Genomic DNA, 19,511 nt, shown 5'->3' with positions numbered 1-19,511 from the left:
TAGGTTGTAGCTTAGAAGTGAGGCTATGGTACATTGTTTGTATATTTTTTTAAAATTCATATATTGTGACCCTTTAAGATATACAGACACTTTTTTTTGTGGGGGGAGTAAAAAAGTTCTCTTTAAAAAGTTTATTGCAAAGTAAATGGTTAAAACGGAGCTGCAGTTACTTGAAAGAGACAAATATACATTCATTATTTCCTGAGTATATTGTTTTTATGGGAAAGCAAAGGAAGCAATGGCTGGGTGTCATTAAGGAGTAGCTGGTGGAAAGCGGTGAAATGAGCAATGAGACTTGTAAAGTGTCATGAAAACTGAAACACCAGGGTACAAAGTACTGCTTATCCTCACAGATATGGATACCATATGGCAACATGAAGGGAAATGGAGAATAGGAGACAAGAATCCTATTATTCTTCACACTTTCATTTGCTTGCTATTTGCTTTGGGCAAATGAACCTTCTTCTAGCACAGTATTTATTGACTAGACACCTGTCTTCCCTGTCAGGCTCCTCAAAGTTTCTTTGGTGTAATTCCAGCTTTAGCACTTATTATAATTTTATTGTAATTTTTCTTGTAGTTATGGAATAATCTCTTCTTGACTGTTCTTAAGTTAAAATCTATATTAGTGTTCTGGTACTATAACGCACCATTTCACTTATTTTCCTTAAGAAAGACAATCTGCTGTGATAGGTTCTCGCTGTCCCTGAAATCTCTGCCTTCTCCTTTTTTCCTTTACCTGCAAGTTACTGTCTCTGGACAATTTTCTACACCTCTCTTTTATATATCTTTGCAATCAAATGGACTGATTGAGGATGCTGGGAAAGCCATTGGAAGGATTTGGTCTGGAAAGACAGCTGTGAGGTCAATGTACCTTGGAAATGACACAGAGGAGAGCCTTTGTCAGCTCTCAGGGGCTGCCACAGCTGTGGAAAGACTTTGTCACCTCCTCACCTTGTCCTCCTTCCCATCTCCTAAACTGCACACCATCTACTGGCCAGAGTTTTCTTGACTTATTCACCGTTTTGTATTAGTTTCATATTCCTCTGAAATCAACAGATCTTCCTTAAGTATTAACCTAAGTCTATCACTACACAGTACAGTTCTCTTCATGGTAATAATTGTTCAAAATGTCAGTTCTAACAACTTTCACCTTTGCTCTTCTGACTTCTGTGTTTGTGAAACTATACTTGAAAATTTCTGATGATGTCTCACAAAGTTAATGGTTGGTAGATAAAACCAAAGCAAAAAGCAAGAGTTTTGTACAACATACAAATTGGGGCAGAGGGTTACCCTCTCTTTCATTGTTACTTGCAGTGAAACTTTCAGCTGTTTTGCCTCACACCATCTGGAGGGACCATTAGTGTATTTGGCTTTGCCCTCACCTAAGGTTGTGGAAGTGAGCAGCTGTGTTACAGCAAGAAAATGTGATTTTAGGAGCAGGTCCTTTTGTCATAGCAATTGGTGCTATATCAGGAGAGAAGAAGAAAAACTGCCCAGAAAGGTTGTATGGGAGGTCAAGAAAATTGTGCAGAATTCAACAGAAGATGTTATAAAGGGAGCCCCCAATGCATAAGCTTTATGCTTTGTGTGTAATAGTTCTGAAAATTAATGCTTCGTGTGTTATATCAGGCTGTTGTGGGCATGTAGTGGTGAAATTACAGATAATAAATTACTACTCTTTCTACTGAAGCCATATAACCTTCTCCTAATTTTAGCACCACAAGGAAATGCAGTTTAGTGGTTCTCTATGCTATGGAGTTTAGTACAAATGTTTGAACTTTTCTGTGGTCTAGAAAAGCTGAAATTTTAAGAAGTATTTCATAGTTAGGTAGGTTACCATTACACCACTATAATGATTTTGCAGTGCTTTGTTCAGTTGAACACTAGCCTATTTGTGAGGAAAAAACGTCCAAAGGACATCCTAACTTCTGTTCTCTAAAGCACTAAGGGATAGAATCAACCCCATACATTCTCAATTTTAGAAACAGGGAAAAAACTGAAATACGAAGCTATTCCCACTAGAAATGTTGTAAATCTTACAAAATATATAAGCTTTCCTCTTCAACATACATCAAAAGCATAAAACTTGGGAGATTAAAATATGTTTTTAATCTTGGTTTGATGAGCAAAACTTTCACTGTAATATTTATTATGAGAGGCTCTACTTGTGTTGCCTCTTCCCTTTGTTCTGTTTATATATGACTTCCTTTCTTCCAAAAAAGTAGGAAGTATCACTTTCACAAAGCCAAAGGATATTGCAATGGTTTGTTCATTTAAGCTGAATCGTAGGCCCACGTGGCAGGCACAAACTTTTCTTTTATTGTCCTGGGTCCCAGAGGACAAGCAATGCTTTCTGATGGCTTCCCATGAATGCCTTTCATTTGCGGAGGAGTTTCAGTGGCTTATGCTGACTGTACAAAGATCAAACAGGCAGGAAAATTGTGGTTTTATGAAACTTAGCCAAGATTTTTGTTGTTTTCTCAGAAGTTTTTCTCCTGTAGCCCTATTTTTTAAGGACAATATTAGACCAATTAGTTTTAGTGGCTGATGGGGGAAAAAAAAAAATTGTTCTATAATTTTCTCTTTAAAACTTAAGTATTTTTTTGATTATTAGAAAATTTTCAGGCATGTGTAAAGAAACTACTGATCATAATTGCAGTCTGTCTTTATTGCATTTGGAATCAATGGTATCCAAAATTAAGCTTTAAAAAATGTTGTGGCTGCTTGGTCCTGCAATTTGATCTATTTTGGGCCACTGTGCCTGCAGAGTTTTGCTGAAATCACCCCATGTTTTTGTTTTGGTTTGTTGTTGGGTTTTGGTTTTTTGGTTTTTGTTTTTGTGTGTTTTTTTTTTTTCCTGGGTACAAAGGTCTGTCAAACAGATTTGATTGTGATTTGACCTGTCAAAGTCTCATTTGTTTCAAGAGCAGTGCTTTTTTTTCTCAGCAAGTTTTCTTAGCATTCTTTATAGAGATTTCCTTTTGCTCAGCTGTTGCTGAGCTTAAGTACTGGAAAGGGATGTGCAGACCACAACTTCTTTTTAACTGCAGTGATGGCATGTTTTGCCAACAACACACAGTTTTCATTGTATTACTCATATAAAACCTCATGTTTGTCATATGAACTCCGTTTTTGTTGAAGGATTATTTTAATAAGACTAAAATGGCTTAAATTTCTGAAGTAAAACCCGTAGCATCTTTAGAGGTCAGACGTAGCTGAAACTTGAACAGCTGTACAACATGCATCCTAGATTGTTTTTAATTGTCTTCCCTTTCTCTAACAGCAGTAATTCTTGTTTATATTGTCAAGAACCTTTCCACTGAGCACAAGAGCACCATACTTTAAGGTCACATGCTTAACCCCACTGCGGGGTTACAATGTAAATGGGCCCCCTTTGTTTTCATTAATGTGTGAGGGGTGGGTGCAAGGCAAGGCTGTTCGTTCACAAGGTTTAAATAACTTATTGTAAAAGTGTCTTAAAGGAAGCATATTTTGTCTCCATACCACAGTTGTTTAGCATTACTCTTGTGCATCCAACCGACAGCCAGTTTGGCAATGGATTTTTGTGTGTCATTTTGTTCTTTTGGCCTGTGATAGTTTTTTCTTTCTCTCTCTCTCTCTCTTTTTTTTTTTTTTTTAAATTGAGCTAATGGATTCACCTCAAATAATAGAAAACGAAGAAACTTTTCCTCTTTCTGTCTCTGATATCTTAAAAGTAGTAAACAAAGCTGGAGCTGCTCTTTTCCACCCAAAACACTTTATGTAACAGTTTTCCAGTTGCTGTTTCTGTGTTGATGAAGAGGTTTAAAATTGAGACTTTCTGTAAATGTCAAATTAAATTAGTGTGCTCAGTGCTTTTAATCAGTTTAAAAATTAACAAAGTATAGACTTTTAAAATGGTTTAAGGAGTTTTAGCTAAGTCTTAAGTTTTTCTTCCTGTAGTCACTGATGTATGGAGAAAGAATGCTACTGAAATCTTATAAGTTGTTTTGATTATCCAGAATTGGCCCTGATTTCAAACCTAGTGTTGATGATAATCAGTGGCTTACACTTGTAGTTGTTTTTGTAGGCCAAAAAAGTTGAAGTCACTCTCTTAAGTAAGTGCTGCACTGTGTCAAAAATGGAACCACTTTGGGGGGATATCTCAGTTCCAGGTTGTTTGCTTTTATCCATATTTGGTGATAAACTTGGACCGTAAATATACTCTGATTCATATCTTGTTTTGAGACTCACAGACTTATACCAGCACATGGAACAGTAGATAAATGTGGTTGTGATCCATCCGATGAGATGAATTTGATCCAGCAGGGTTGTATGCAGGAGTTTCTGTGCAGGTACCGAGCGTTCAAGCACCAAATGAACGAGGCAAGGAGAAACTATAATGTCCAGAAGATGAAGCAGTAATACATGATTATTAAAGTAAAACATCATTTTGAATACAGCAACTTGTAGCTTAGTAGAAATAGTATTTTTGTTGATTTTCAAACTTTGTTAATCAAGGTAGAAAATCAGGTTGTGTTTTCTAGCTGACAGTTAAGACAAAAATAGTGACTTTTCCTAGATGAAAACTCTTCAGTATGAACTTCAAGTTCATAGTATTTTGTTGCTCTATTTTATGGTAGAAATATTGTGACAACATGTTTTCACTGGTGCTTATCAAAATACTCTTTTTCCTCATAATAGCTGCTATGTTCTTAGTTATGCTCTTTGGGGAGAGAAACTTTATCTTGGGTTTGTTTTAATTTTCTTGCATTTCATCTCTGGTAAGAACACCTTACTATATCTAGTGATCTCTGCAGTATGAGAATAACTGATTCAGCTAGTCATAAGCAGGATGAAATCTGCCAACCTTGAAAGAAGATTATTTAATACTAAAGAACATAGTGGTAGTTTAATAGGGAAGTAGTTCTGTTGATAAACATTTAAGAAATTTTTTTGTAGACAAAAAAAATGTAGAGCATTTAAGACTGTAAATAAACATACAACAAATACAAGTCTTGGCAATAGCCTTATTAATGAATGTCAAAAAATAATCAAATAGTGTTAGAAGGCAGTCCATGTTATAGTGAAAATGTTTTAGGTATTTTTTTCCCTAAATGAACGTAGTTATCCCTGAAAATTGATTTGGTATATGTAAAAAGATTGCATAATGATATCCTACATAAAAAATTGGAAAGGGAAAAGAATAAAGAACTCCAGAATTCAAATGGCGAAGAGAGACACCAGGTTTTTTATTAAATGGCATATTTTTGTCTTTTAGAAGAAAAATATTTATATATACCACATTGGTAGTTTGGATGATTGTTCAAATAGACTGTACCTCTTACATGTGGACTCTGCTATGAAGTGTGATTTGCCCTGTAGTGTCATGGTAGAGTGGAAAGTGAAGTAGGTAGGCAGTAACATTAGTTGGAGATTTAGAGCCCTAGCATGGCTTGTCATGATGTATCTTTAAGAGTAGAAGTTTTTGATGAGAGAACACAGGTCAGATCCTTCTCCACAAACTGCTATTTTTCATTTCTTCAGCAACCCAGGAGATCCAAAAGCTTTTTAGGTTAGTGGAGAACATCTCCACTGTGGCATGTACTCTCTGTCTGTTAGGGATGCTCAGCCAGTTTGTGTTAATACATCCTTGACATTGCTTCTTTACTAGTGGATTAACAGTTCCTTCTGGAGGAGTGCAGAGGTGATTAGTCAGCCACCTTTGACCTTTCTCTTAAGTTGGGCTTCGCAGCTGAACTTGAGAACTCATATCTTGTTTCACGCGCCTGTAGAAGGACGCGTTGGTGACTGGTGAGGCAGGAGCTGAGAGGTTGTGGCTGTCGCGGGGCAGGGTAACAGAATGCCTTGTTACAGGATGTCACAGGGTAACAATGTTGTCTGTTTTCCAGATTGTATTGTCATAATTTGTGAGCACATCATGCAAATGTCATCTCTGCTGAGTAGCCAGAATATTCAGCACACGACTTTTGTTTCAGAGAGTAATCGATATTTGTACATTCCCAGTGATCTGATACTCACGCTGTTTGTTTTCTTTGTTAGGCACGTGAGTCATATGATGAAAGTTTATTTTCCCTGTTTGAATGCTGCGCCATTAATGAAAATTGCCTTTATAATATTTTTTGTTATAGTGAAATTTTCAAATAGTTGGACATTCAGTCTTTAAATTCTTCTTCAGTGTTGTAGCATGGTGTTTCACTGGGACACAACTCTAGCAGAATAATCAATAGCTGCCTATAGCTGGCATTAACAGCCTTATAAAGTGTAGGTTTTACAGATATACTGCATTCAGAAGAAAAATAAATAGCAAGAAAATGTTACTGAGTGCCTGGCATGATGGCAATTGGCAACTGAGTGTCTCTAGAGGATGAGAACCTCTGTGGAAAGTGACCTGTCCTTAGAAGGGGTGGAGGTCTGCCTGAGTGTACCATGTGTTAGTGCTCCAGCTCTGATTCCATGCCGCAATTAAGCGGGATGTGACAACAGTGACTGCAGGTGTGCTGTCTGTGTTGTACCCTGGTGTGTATGTCTATATACAGCAGATATGGTCATACACAGGCAGAGATTTAATTTTCACTAATTTAGGAGGAGCTGTGATTTTTGATTTTTGTGGGGCTTTTTCCTTTTTTTTTTTTTTTTTTTTTTTTTTTTTTTTTTTTTTTTTTTTTTTTTAATTCTGGAAAAAAGTGTAGGTTTCTTTTGAACCTACAAGATGGTAAGTTTGATCAGACATTAACTGTAGTGAAGCATTGCTTATTTAGCATTGTAGATGTACCTGAACTACTGAACTAATTGTGTAATTATCTTTTTTTCTTGTAAGATTTGTGTTGCCTTTATATACCAGTAAGATATAGTAAGACATATTCGCCTTTATCAGTTATAATGGAAAATTAGTGTCCATATATAGGTGGCATATATATATTTTAAAGCATTATGTATCATTATGCTTTAATAAGTCAGAATGACATGTTCAAAACTTTATTCCTAAATGTGCTCTGAATGCAAGAGAATTAAGACTACATATTAGCCTGCTCTTCCAGGAGGAATCCATATTTACTGTACGGACTGAATCCGAAATAGTGACGGTATATTTTGGGCAACTATTTGATGTGAGTTAAATCAGCAGACCTTTCCATTTTTCTCCTTTGTCAGTTCCTCCATTTTTTAAATATTCTAGTACATTGCATTAGGTTGTACATTTCGCACTGCACACCCCCAGTGTCACGTCATCACCATTTGCATGGCCTGCATGTGAAGTGCCTATCATGTGGTTTTATGTAAAATATAGTTATGTACTGTAGCAAAACTGGAGAAGGATAAGGCACTGAAATCAGCCTAGTATTCAGTTGAGAAACAAGGATCATAGCTTCTAGAAAAGTGTATTTCCAAATGCTGTTGTCATAATGAACTAATAACAATATTTAGTGGTGCCTTCCTTGCTTGTCAATGTCATCTTCCCCATACATTAAGTAGATACAGTGTAGCAGGTTCTATTTTGGTTTTATTTGCTATGCTCTTCCCAGCAGCATACTCTAAATTTTCCTTCTGTCCCTTTGGCCATGACAGCTTGTATCACTACTGCACTTACATGATTATGAATTTTAAATCTTCGCAACGGTGTGCCATGGTGTCACTGGGGGTAATGAAGCTGTAACTTGAGCCAAGTGTGACAAAACTTCATTTTTGAAACAACATGGTGAGAATCCCATTCTCACAGGGATATCCAGAGACCCGGTGCATTTAGTGCTGTGAGGATGATAAAGGCATTGAAACCCTTATGTCATTCGAAGATATGATTCAGCTGTATGTGGTTATCTTGCATATGTACTAAATTGCTATTCTGCTATGGCATGTGTCTTAGACAAAGCATGCCCACAGGCACTTCTGGACATGTGGCTTGCTGCTTCATTTGATTGTGGCTTGCAGCTTCTTCATTCTGCAGCGTTTAACCCATTCTGTAACGTGACTTTCTGTGTTTTAAATGATTTCAGTCAAACTAATGACACTGGAAATACAGTCTAAATTTCTGCATGACTCTATTTTAGCACACATCGTGTTAAGAAGTGTTGTGGCTAAGACAGTAAGTTGCTTTAATGGCAACAGGTAGTGGCTTCAGTGATGGGAGGAAAGTGTTGGTATTCTAGGCTATTCCATACTAAATAGATACTGAGATGTGCTGTTCAAGGAAATCAGTAACATGACATGTAATTAAACACTTAAGGTAGTCACAAATAAAAATGCAATAGTGAATTCAGAATCTACCACTCACTGTTTTCTTTTTTCATAGTTGGTGGGTGTTTAAAAGGACTTGTTTTTGTGACAATAATATTAATTTCAGTGATTCCAGCTTGTATTTTGAATGCTACAAGGACCAGGGGTGTATTTTGGAGATTTTGGTACAAGTTTTCATCTGTAAATATTTCAAAGAAGCTTTTATGTAGCTTAGTGTGTTAGGGCTACAGTATAAATTAGATGAGTCAAAGCAATGCCTTGCTTATGTGTAGAATTATTTCATTAGAATTAGTAAAATTATTTGAGTATTTAATTCAAACTACAGTTCATTTCAGTGTTTGTGAGGTGGGATTACCTACTTCTGGCTTTGAAGTCCTCTCTACCCCACCCTAAATTATTCAAAATAGCTCTTGATGCTACTTTTGAGATGCTAAGAAAATTATAGAGTACTCTTTTGAGTTCTTTTGAATCATTTGTTGTGTGGTTCTTTGGTTCTTCTGAGAACTGTTGATGATGAAAATTCAGACTGCTGGCTGAGCGAGCATGTGCAGGTTGTACTTGGCGTGATTCAGCATTGCAAAATATAAGCTATCCAGAGTGCAGATTAACCAAGTGAGTCTTGTAGTGCATCTTAGCTCAACTGATTTCAGCAATAGTAAATAATCACTGAAGCATACACTGCTGGGCAGTCCTTCAGAACTTAAGTGTTCAGCGTAACTACTGTTTGCATGTGACCGAAATGGAGAAAGGGAGGTGTATACAAAGGAGTGAATTATAACAAAGAACACTTTCTGCTTCAGTTCTTGCTCAGAAAACATATGTTCAGCCATGCAGGCAACAGTTGGGGTAAAACACTGTAGGTTTGGAAACAAAAGGCGTGTTCTTTTCTTGCATTCACAGTGTTTTCAAACATATTCACTTGTTAGGGACTGGCCTGTCAGCTGGATCTTCTTGCAAGCGTGATTGCTTTTTCCTGACTTCTTTCAAAAGCTTTTTCCCCACAATGTTTTACACTTCATATAATCCACTATGCATGGTAGGCCTGCCTCATTCTTTGTGCTATTGATGATTCAGAGGTGGAGGGGCCATGCTCTGGGAGAATGTGGCTGAAGGGTAACCTTTCATTCACCCATACATCTGAAGATGCTAAGCCACTGTTATTCCAAATATCTTTAGTGGTTTGGTTGCTCTTTCGTGATGAGATGGGGTATACTTCACCTTCAGAACATTGCCAAACTGATTAGTGCAGCAAAAATACTTGACAAGTGTTGATCTTTGTACATGTTTTTACTTTGTAATTATGTATTGAAAATCTTGCAGACACCCATCATAACTACACTGAATCATCCAGTAAAAAGGATTTTTTTTTTCTCAGTTGGAAATTCATTCAGTTGTGGCATGCCAGAGTAACCAAAAATTACTTAATTACTTGACCATTCTGTTTGGATTCCTTTTTCCTAAATATATGGTTCAAGACCCAAGTAGAAATGTGCTTATATAGGCGTAAAGTAACGGTTATTTCCAAATGAGCTCTACCTGGTTTAATTTATGACCTTTAAACTCATAAAGCTAGAAAATGTACTGCTTTAGCTCCACAGGTATAGATAAATGGTACAACTTTCTGGTGCGGACAAGACCTACAGTTTCTCTGAAAAAGTCCAAGTGATGTACTCACTGTAGGTTTTTCTAGGTCAAACTACTCATCTATCAAGTCAGGTATTCATCCTTTGTTGTCAGCAGTGAATACCTCAAAGGGAGGCAGGGCTGCCAACATTTTAATGCATGTAGACTTGTATATAGAGCTTAAACATATGTCTGACTTTAAGCATTCTGCTTTATAAGTGGGTTATGTACTTGTTTAGTTTTGATGTGCACCATTGAATATAATTCTAGGAGAGAATGTATATTCTTTGTGGCAATGGTTTCACGTCAGCTACTTGAGTTCCCATTCCTTTTACCCAAAGAAAATTACACTTCTTTCTTTAAAATTTTCTATTCCTTTGTATTTTATTTAAAATAGACATGATACTTGACTTTAAAACCTGGTTTTATGTTGGAGGTTCTCATTCAATAACCAGAGCAGTAGGGAGTTTTATACTGGCTTGTGGATTATTCGTGTGTTTTGTTAGAGTGTTAATAGTGTTAGCTGAATTTTCAGCAGCCTGGGAAATTACCACTGATGAATGTCCAATGATTAGAATATCCCACATGAGGCCCTGCAGACCATGAGGATCATTTAGTCAACTAGAAAATCCTTAGACAAGAAAACTGTGTAAATATTTTCTAATGGAAGGTGCCAGCAAATACATCCTTGCCAACATATGTCAAAACTGCCAGAAGATCTGTGAGGATGGGGATTAACTTTTTAGCACTGTCATCTTAAGAGCTTTGACAAGGAAACATTATTTAAATGTTTTTCTTTGACTGTGTATGACTGGAAAGATGCTAACAGTAGATAAAACTAATATAAAGCAGTTAATGATACTGACACACATTCCAAGTCTGCACTTTTTTCTTTACCTGAGGTCTGTGTCAGAAATCCTTGAGAATACTACAGATTTAAAATAAATTGCCCTTTCCTTTTCAAATGAAATTTGATGGTTTGTCTCCAGTCTGATATAAGAAAGCACACGCTAGTATACTGCTTCTTCTGAGGAATTTTTTGTTTTGTTTTATAGGCTCCTTAAAAGTAAATTATGTTTTAGATGTTACAGTGACTTCTCTGACTCTCAGAAAGAAAATAGTTAATAATAATTTCTTTCCTTTCAGCTCCCATGAGCCTACCTTCATTGTACAGTTTGCATATAACAGCTAGTAAGAGTAGAATGTACTGAACCTTAAACAAATCTATTAGGATCACCATGGCAAGAAACCGGGGAAAATAGCAGGAAAAACGAACAATGATTTTGTAAACCGTCCAAAGGTCAGAAAAAGGCTTTCAGTAAGTATGCAGAGGCTAGAAATCAAATCCCATTTCCTATCATAAGAAACCAGTTGTTTTAGCAGCAGTGGTTAATGTACTGTATGTGAAAGATTTAAGACTAGTTGGAAAGCTTTGCTTCTGTTTTATTAGGCTGCTATTGAAAAGCCAACAGCATAACTTCAACTAGGTGCTTTGAGATTTCTTAATGGGCTGTCAAGGGCAAGACACCAGGTCTGTGCTATACTAGCTCTTTCCTGTACATTAAAACAACAGGGGCCAAATGATCATATACAGAAGTATGAATTACTTGATGCTTTCTCTGTTCCATATGGTCAGCCATGTCTTTGGCAATTAATCATGTACAGAATCAGTTGAGTGCTCTCTGAAGCATTGAAGTCAACATTTAGTTGTACCTGTGCCAGTGGGGGCAGTGGGGGTTGCGAGCGTAAAATAGCAGGATGAGGAGCTGCTGGCGCCGAAGCCAGAGCAGCTGGCTTCTATAAACAACACTTTTTTCCTCTTTACCTTTTTTTTTCTTTTTTTTTTTAAAAAAAACTTTCTTTGACAAACATGACTCATTTTTCAATATCATCCAAAACATGCGGGTTGCTGAGTGAAACTGTGATATCTGGCATAGTGGATTAATAAACAAAAGGCAGAGAATTGGGTTTAATGTGCCCAAATTACTGGGTGATAACTTAAAACATACTGTCTGTTTCCATTGTATCAATGAAAATGGGTGCATTTGATTGTATTTTAAAAGTAAAGAAGAAATGAACAGTGTTTTGTAAGCAATTACTAGCTTTTTTTATGACAGAGGAATTACAACATGTTAAATTAACATGGCTTAATAGATTTCAGCTTCTTTTCCCTCACCCCGTTAAAAGGCACCAAGTTCTAGTTTTATAGAATTTCATCAGAATACTTTCTGCACTGAAAGCAAAATAAAATTACAAAAATAACAGGGAAGATACAGAACGAAATTTTAGCACTGCTTACAGACTTTACTCTCTGTATTAGTTATTGATTTTTTTAGAGATGACTGCTATGTTAAAGTAGGAGTGGTTGGTAAAGATTCAGAAGCTTATCCTATTTAAACTGGTGGTGAGTAAATTAAATCTCAGAGTGAAAAATCTGACTTGTTGACCCAATAAAGTAGAACCAAGAGGCAAACTGTCCCAAGTGCCACTTTAGTTCAGACTGATGGCTAATTTGTTTGACAGAAGCCTAGGCTTCATGTCTCCAACTATACAGTGTTTCTAACCTTAAGTCTGGCTCCTCAAGAGGTCTGTATTGAAGGAAGGAAAAATCTAGCTTTAGAAGATTGGAAATATACTGGTGTGGGGTTTGGAATGTTTAGATGTTGCTTTTACTTGCTTGGTTGTAAGTATGTCATGGTATTCACCCAGGACACACACAGTTCAGCAGGGTAGTGACCTATGGATGTTAAAACGGACTTTCTTTTGCTGTGTGTCTAAGAAAAAAATATTACTGTAATCCTCTTAAAAAACCTAGTTTAGATTTGTTAGGTATCTAATTTTGATTGTATTTTCTGGGTGAATAGAAAGGCTTGGTTATCTATTCAGTCCCATCTCACTGATGTATTTTGTCAGTGGAAATGAGAGGGAATAGGGTGTTGGTCTCTTAAAATCTAACCTTGATACCTTCCTTTCTTACATATTGAGAGAAGATGCTCTGATGGCTGCTGCCTGATATGTCAGTAGAGCATTAGATTAGTTCTGCTGCTGTGCCAGGAGGAAATCAAAGAGTTTAGTTTCCTAAATAACTATATTTAACATAGAAGGCTGGATTGGCATCTGAGATATATCTAGATATATATAGATTCTCTCTCTCTCTCTATATATATATGTGTATAGCTTTGGGCTTTTTTGAGAGGTGGGTTGTGTGTTTGTTTTTAAGACCAGTGCCATTTGGGATTTACAAGGAAAGGATTTAAGTACATTAATAGATCTGTAAGGTGAATTTAGTAAGATTTACTGAAAATATTAACAATACTGCTTATTAAAGTGATATGCTGGCCAATGAGACAAGGAGTTGCTTCCCACAAGTGATAAGCAGTTTGCATAATCTCATTGCTTAGGTTGTCCAGGATATGTTTTTGCCAGCTCAGGAAGCAGAAGAAAGAAAGTTTCAACAGTTTGTAAACATTACCACCCTCAAGAATCTCTGTGAACACAAGGATGAGATAAGACAGGCTGTAGGGCTGGTTGCATTGTTTATTTATTCTACTGTCCTGCAGTCCCATGTGTGCTGAAAAACACTGAGTCAGTGTTGAGTCCAGTTCAGAAATGTGAAGGCTTCACTCAGCATTGGGCAAAGGGGGCCTCTGCAGACAATTATCTGTCATTGAAAGAATTGAGACACAAGATCAGATTTTCTTTGATGGGATGTGCAACTACAGTGATGTTCAGAAGGTCATTCCTGCTCTCTAGAGAAGAGGTGGTATCAGCCGGGTTTCTGATGGATTTTTATCAGTGTTGATGTGAGGAAATGGCTTTCCCAGATGATAACATCTTTGACCGAGTTTCTTGAACCCTTGACCTTTATCAGTCAAGGTATAAAATCCCCTTGTTAAAAATAAATCCTAAAACAAGTTACATGGAAAAGGAAACTTTCAAAGGAACATGTTTTATAATATTATTTTACCCAGAATGCTACTTTATTTGTTACAATTTGAGATTTTTATTGAGATTATAAGAATAGCAAGTTATTAAGAAATGCCTCTATAAAAGCTACACATCAAGCCCTGCACTCACATTCCAGGTAACCTCACTGCCCTCAGCACTCCTAGAAAACAAGTAAATCAGTTAAATGGCTATATATTGTTGTTGTATGTTGCTTAATCATACTATTTCACCCTCCAGGTAGCTGCAACTGTTCTCACAGGGCTTAATAAAGAAGCATTTATGATGTCAGTGTCAAACTATGCATTTGACTTGAACTATGCACATCACCGCATAAATGAAAGGTGTTAACAGAAGGCTGGAGCAATATAATTTCTCTCAGTAAAAATGAAATTATGTTCAGTTTCCAGAATTATGGTGTTCCTGTAGATGGAGGGACTTTAGGTAATGGAACTTGGAACCAAAGTTGCAATTTGACCAGGTCAGCAGAATTCATGCAATAGCATTATGGGATTGTGAATACTTGGAGAAGTGGTCACCCATCTCCAACTGATAACAATGTAATAACGTTCTCTTTTCATTAGGTTTTAACTGCAAATTCTTCGGGAACTCAGAGTTCTCCATGCTCTGCACTTCGTGAATCGCTTATATTTAGGGTTTTGATGTGTGTTACCTGCAAATAACTATTCTTTCAGCTCTGTGAGGCAGTGCATCTTTAACCTTGGTTCTTTACTGCAGTCTTGGAGAGAAGCAGACAAGTCACTGTCACCAGTGGATTCCCCTGTCCCATTATGATTAATGTGGCCATGCAGGGGTTCTGAAGGGGAAGTTTGGTGGGCTGTGGTCTGTCTGTATGGCTATGGTCTGATTGTCCTATTATAGAGAAAAACTCTAAGTTGTAGTGCTGTGTCAAGGCTTGTACATGATAAATATAAAAGTTAAAGCCTTAGTAGGTATATTTATTGTGAATGACAGGGAGTGTTAATTTACACTCATTAAAGAATGTACATCATCTCGTGTGAGTGTGTTTTCACGTGCTGAAGTCCTCTATCAAATCCTGCTTTAAACTGTGCAGCTGCTGGAAATGAGGCTGTAAGGTCAGGATTGTTGAAGTTGGCGGATATTAGAGCTTGTGGCAAAGATGTTGTAGGTCAGTGCAAGGGAAACCCATGTCAGGGAATCCTTATCTGAAAATGCTCTCTGGCTTTTTGTTTGCTTTGTAATGTCAAAGCAGGGTCAAGAATGTGATCTGTATAGACAGAGTTTTGAACATTTTGAGTTTTTACAAGAAAACATTCTTTTTGATGTGTTAGTTCCATATGATGGGCTAATGCCTTTTGGTAGGACAACTGATAGAACTGGGAGGTGGGGAGAAAGATGCTTTTTGCTCTTTGTCATCAGGTGTTGGTATAATAACATTATTTTCTGTCTTTGTGAACCCTGTCATGCTTGTCTCATGGAATGACCGTGGCAGTAGTAACGCTACTGCTACTTTACATAGTTTAAGAAGTGTATAATCTGCATATTATTGTTTCTTGTGGACCCCCCCCGTCAGACCAAGGGTAGATCTTCCTGTTTTTGCAAACTTAAGATAATAATAATTATTTCTCTCACAGAATCCCCAGAGGAATTTTAGTTGGGGAGGGCAGAATGTAATGTGTGTGTGATGTTGAGGAGGAGGCAATATGCCATGTGTTTTTGTCACATTGTTCCTGTAAGAGAGATTGTGCTGGGAATAGGAATTGCAGCTCTTAGTTATGTTTGACTTGTGTTTCCAAAATCACATATGCAACTCCTCAGGTTAGAAACTATTTTTTGGCTTCCTTTACTGTGAGAAAAGATAGATAGAATGCTTGCACAAACCTATTCTGTCATCCTTCCCAAAAGCATTTAGATATTGTGATATGTTTGCAGGACATGTGACTGAAGGTTAGAATGGCAAAAATAGTTAAGTGGGTATCAGTGGCTGGTTAAGGTGAAAAAGACAATATAATATCTCCACTGAAGGAAAAGGCTGTTGCATTGACTCTGCCATGGTTACAGGGCTGCACATCAAGTCAGCACATGTGCACTGGGGGATGTCTGGCTGGTCAGGAGGTGCTCTGTCCTTCCCAAGTTGGCAGAGATGGGGAAGTGTAGGGGGGAGAGAAGGGGAGAAAATGGTGGGTGAGTTAATGAAGGCAGAGATGGAGTGATGGATTTAGAGTTAGCTTGCTGACTGGCTGAAGGATGATAGAAGATCTGTGGTTTTGTTACACCGATGTTAACCGTCAACACAACACTGGGGAAGGCCATAACTTTCAGTCTGCAGAGACTGAGTGTCATCATACTGTACAGATTACTTAAATCAATTACATTTATAGATATGTATATTTTTAACAGTTTTTAATTTATTCTATGTGTGAAAATGTTTTGCTATTTGTTTAACTGAAAGATTTAATGATAAAGAGAACGTGGGGACATTATCAGGTATTCCTTTCAGAAGATACAGTAAAAACAGGTGTTTTCTTCATTAGCTTTACCAAAGAGCAATGGGAAGGGGGAATTCCCCCAACAAATGTATTGAAGAAAATGCTTCTGATATGATTTGATCTCAGATAATATTTAGAAAAGAACTACGCCTCAAGAAAATTATGCCTAGAATGCACAATGTCTTGTTGTGATACTTAAGGCAATGAGATTTTAAGGTTTACCTTATATGCCATGTATATTGATTAAATACCAAATATATGGTGGCCATTTCTAACCATCATTTACTTTATTGATTTGTCAGCAGAGGAACCGTAATAAAAAAAGCTATTGATTTACTGTCCTTATTTGCTTATGGGCTTTTTATTAATTTTACACATTGTTTCCTATTTCTAGATTATAATTTTTATGTGTTTCTTCCCTTAAAGACAAGTTTGGTCCTCGCTGAAGTTAGAAAAGAACAACAAATTGAGGAACAAAGGAAAGAAATCATCAACTGCTTCCTGCTGGTCCTTAAGGAGCGACAAAGGCTGCGTAAGGAATGGACTGTGAGGTGAGAAACACTCCTATAAATCCCCTTGCAGGGGCAATTTGACATTTTCAACAAATTTTCAAAATTTTCACTGTTCAAATAGTAATTTCTTGAATGGAATAGTCAATGTTTCTGCTTCTGATTTCAGAGTCACTTTGTGGGGTAGACTGCTCCCTTACTGTGCTCATGTAATGGAGGCCATTGATAATAGCTTCAGGCAACATATATATATATTTGAGGATTGGTGCCACCTCAAGTGCCCTGAGGTTTTCCATATATTGCTGACAATATGAGCAATGCTCTTTGCTGGCATGCTATGCTAATGGACACACTGCTTGTCTGCTTTTTTCGTGATCCTGCCATTTTCCTGTGGTGTCCAGCTGGTGTTTACTGGGTTGTGTTGGGTGAGATGGGCATAACTGGATGCTGGAGTTCATATTATGACTGTTTTATTATGTGTAGATCTTAATAGGAGTCATTGCTGTGGTAACAGAGAAGGTCAACAATTTTACAGAGTTGTTTATGTTTCTATTTGGAAAGGTCTGTTACCAGAACGTAGTCAGAATGCACTTCAGAAGCTACAGCTACCACTGTACTTTTAGTTTGTTCAAAAATAGGTGATAGAGAATTTCCACCATTGTGTCCTTCTCTTTAGCTGTTAAATGAGTTGATGTCACCCCTTTTCACATCTATTTCTAAAAGCTATTTATCTAAAAGATGTATACAAATTTCATAATTTCTTATTATTTTTTTTATTTATGACACTTGCATTAAGTATCTATCAGTCTACAATATTTTTCTACCAAATACACAGCTTTTCTTTTAAACCAGCTGTTCTTATTTATAATTAAATACAGTTTTTAGTGAAAAGTATTTTTTGCTGTAGTTTTTGTAAATGAGATTTAACCCTTAATTGGCATTTATTTTTTTTTACCTGCAGTAAATATTCTTTGTAAGGAAACTCTTTTGTGTTTCGTTCTAGTTCTTGAAAATTCTGAGATTGCTTTTAAAAGCAATCTCTTGATTTTGAGTCTGACACCTGAGTGTCTTTGCTGTTCCAGATAGTTACAGTGAGTGGATCTGAAATATTTTAGAAGCTTTAGATAAAATATAAGCATTATTACATGTAATTATTTTACAAATTAGAAGCTGTTTTGTAAGTTTGCGTTCTTTTGAGTGTGGAAGATTTATTTGTATATTAGTAAAGATCTCAGAGTAAAATGTTGTCCATATTATCACATGGATTTTTTTTTTTTTTGAGGAATTTAGGGAGTTTTGAGTTGTTTGAGGGTTTTTTTTTTTGGGTTAAGGGGTTACCTTTCACTTTGCTTGTTAAATAATGCAAACGTTTTGACTACATCAGAGACAGGGAAATCACTCCAGGCTTTTCTGGGACCTGTGCATCTTTGTTGTGAACCAGAAAAGAAAGTTTCTAATGAGTGGAATATAATTTTACTGTTCCTTTAGTTTTAACAATAATTCCCTAACATATGAAGTCATCACAAATCATGGCAATTGGGGGTAATTTAAAGGTTGGGTGGGTTTCAGTGTTTCTGGCCTCTGCTTGCTGCTCAGAGTGCTCCAAGGCTGGAGCCAGGGCTGCAGTTGGAGCTGTAGCCTCGTCTCTGACACAGCAGTGCTACAGTTTTGGGGGGATGGGGAGAGGCACAAGCAGATGAAGTGCAGGCCTTCTTAAAACTAAACACCTGAAAGAAAATTTCAAGAGCATTGTGCCTTGAAAGTTCTGAAAGAAAGTGTCCTTTGAGTATTAAATATCCATAATCCTTTTTCTTTCTATTTGATGTTTCCCATTCCAGTGACCTATCTGAGAGTCTCATCCATATGATCTGCATAAACAGGCTGTTACCATACACCCCACTTTACTTCATCAAAGCTCCTGCTCCATGTCTGGAATGAAACACTGGCTGTGGTAGCCATCGAGCACATGGTGGTGAAAGTTATAAAACGTCCGCCGTGGTACAAGCAGGGCTGCTCATGTTTTAGAGATCAGTCTATTGTGTACTTTGGAATTACATGAGAAAAATGTGCTTGGACAGGAAATAATTAGCACTTGTCAAAGGGCAGGCAATAGGTTACAGTATTTTACTTTCAACAGGCTATCAGGGGATCAGCTAGATTAGATAATAGAATTTTTTTTCCTGTGGAAGTTAAATACAGATGACTCTAATTACCTTACATTGTGCATTAGAGAGCAGATTATGAACAGTACAACTTCAAGAAATTTAGGTCAATGAAGTGAGGGCAGCTGAAAAAAAACTTTACTCTATATTTGGTCTTTGTAGAGTTTTGTAGTCATTCTGTTCTTTCTGGTGTTTTATTTGTGTCATTAACACCTGAAATGACATGCTGGGAACTGGTTATACAAACTGATTGAACTTTTAGAAATATAGCCTTTCTCAGAGAAAGGCATATGGACTGTTTTGATATGTATCTAAAAGGTTAAAGCATGCCCTTGTCTTATTTGCTTAATGTTGTACCAGTGTTTATGTGTATTAATGAAGTGAAATTACTCTGAGATTTTATTTCAGCTCCACAGTCCAAAACACGTGGCAGTGCGCTAAGTGTTGCAGCTCAGCATTTCATATACTTTTGAGGCAAAGAGGTCATCAGTATCTCAAGTATCTGAGCAGGTCTTCTAGGGATTCAAGTTGTTCTCTTAGTGGTAGTGATCCAAAATACTTCAGGT

The 19,511-nt window shown here is 36.9% G+C and overlaps 1 protein-coding gene across 3 annotated transcripts in view; it reads left to right on the top strand.

Annotated features, from left to right (window-relative positions):
* FTO (FTO, alpha-ketoglutarate dependent dioxygenase) overlaps positions 1-19,511 on the top strand; it is a 223,101-nt gene that overhangs the window by 82,959 nt on the left and 120,631 nt on the right. For all 3 annotated transcript variants that reach the window (XM_027878998.1, XM_027878999.1, XM_027879000.1), the window contains exon 8: positions 16,701-16,825. In XM_027878998.1, coding sequence (XP_027734799.1) covers positions 16,701-16,825 — 125 coding nt within the window. The remainder of the gene's footprint in view (positions 1-16,700; positions 16,826-19,511) is intronic.

This window comes from Empidonax traillii, unplaced genomic scaffold (genome assembly GCF_003031625.1).
Source record: "Empidonax traillii isolate 1590-97213 ecotype Southwest subspecies unplaced genomic scaffold, ASM303162v1 scaffold49:size1601597, whole genome shotgun sequence".
Taxonomy (NCBI): domain Eukaryota; kingdom Metazoa; phylum Chordata; class Aves; order Passeriformes; family Tyrannidae; genus Empidonax; species Empidonax traillii.
The sequence above is the reverse complement of the archived record's forward strand: the minus strand, read 5'-3'. Positions and strand labels throughout refer to the sequence as shown.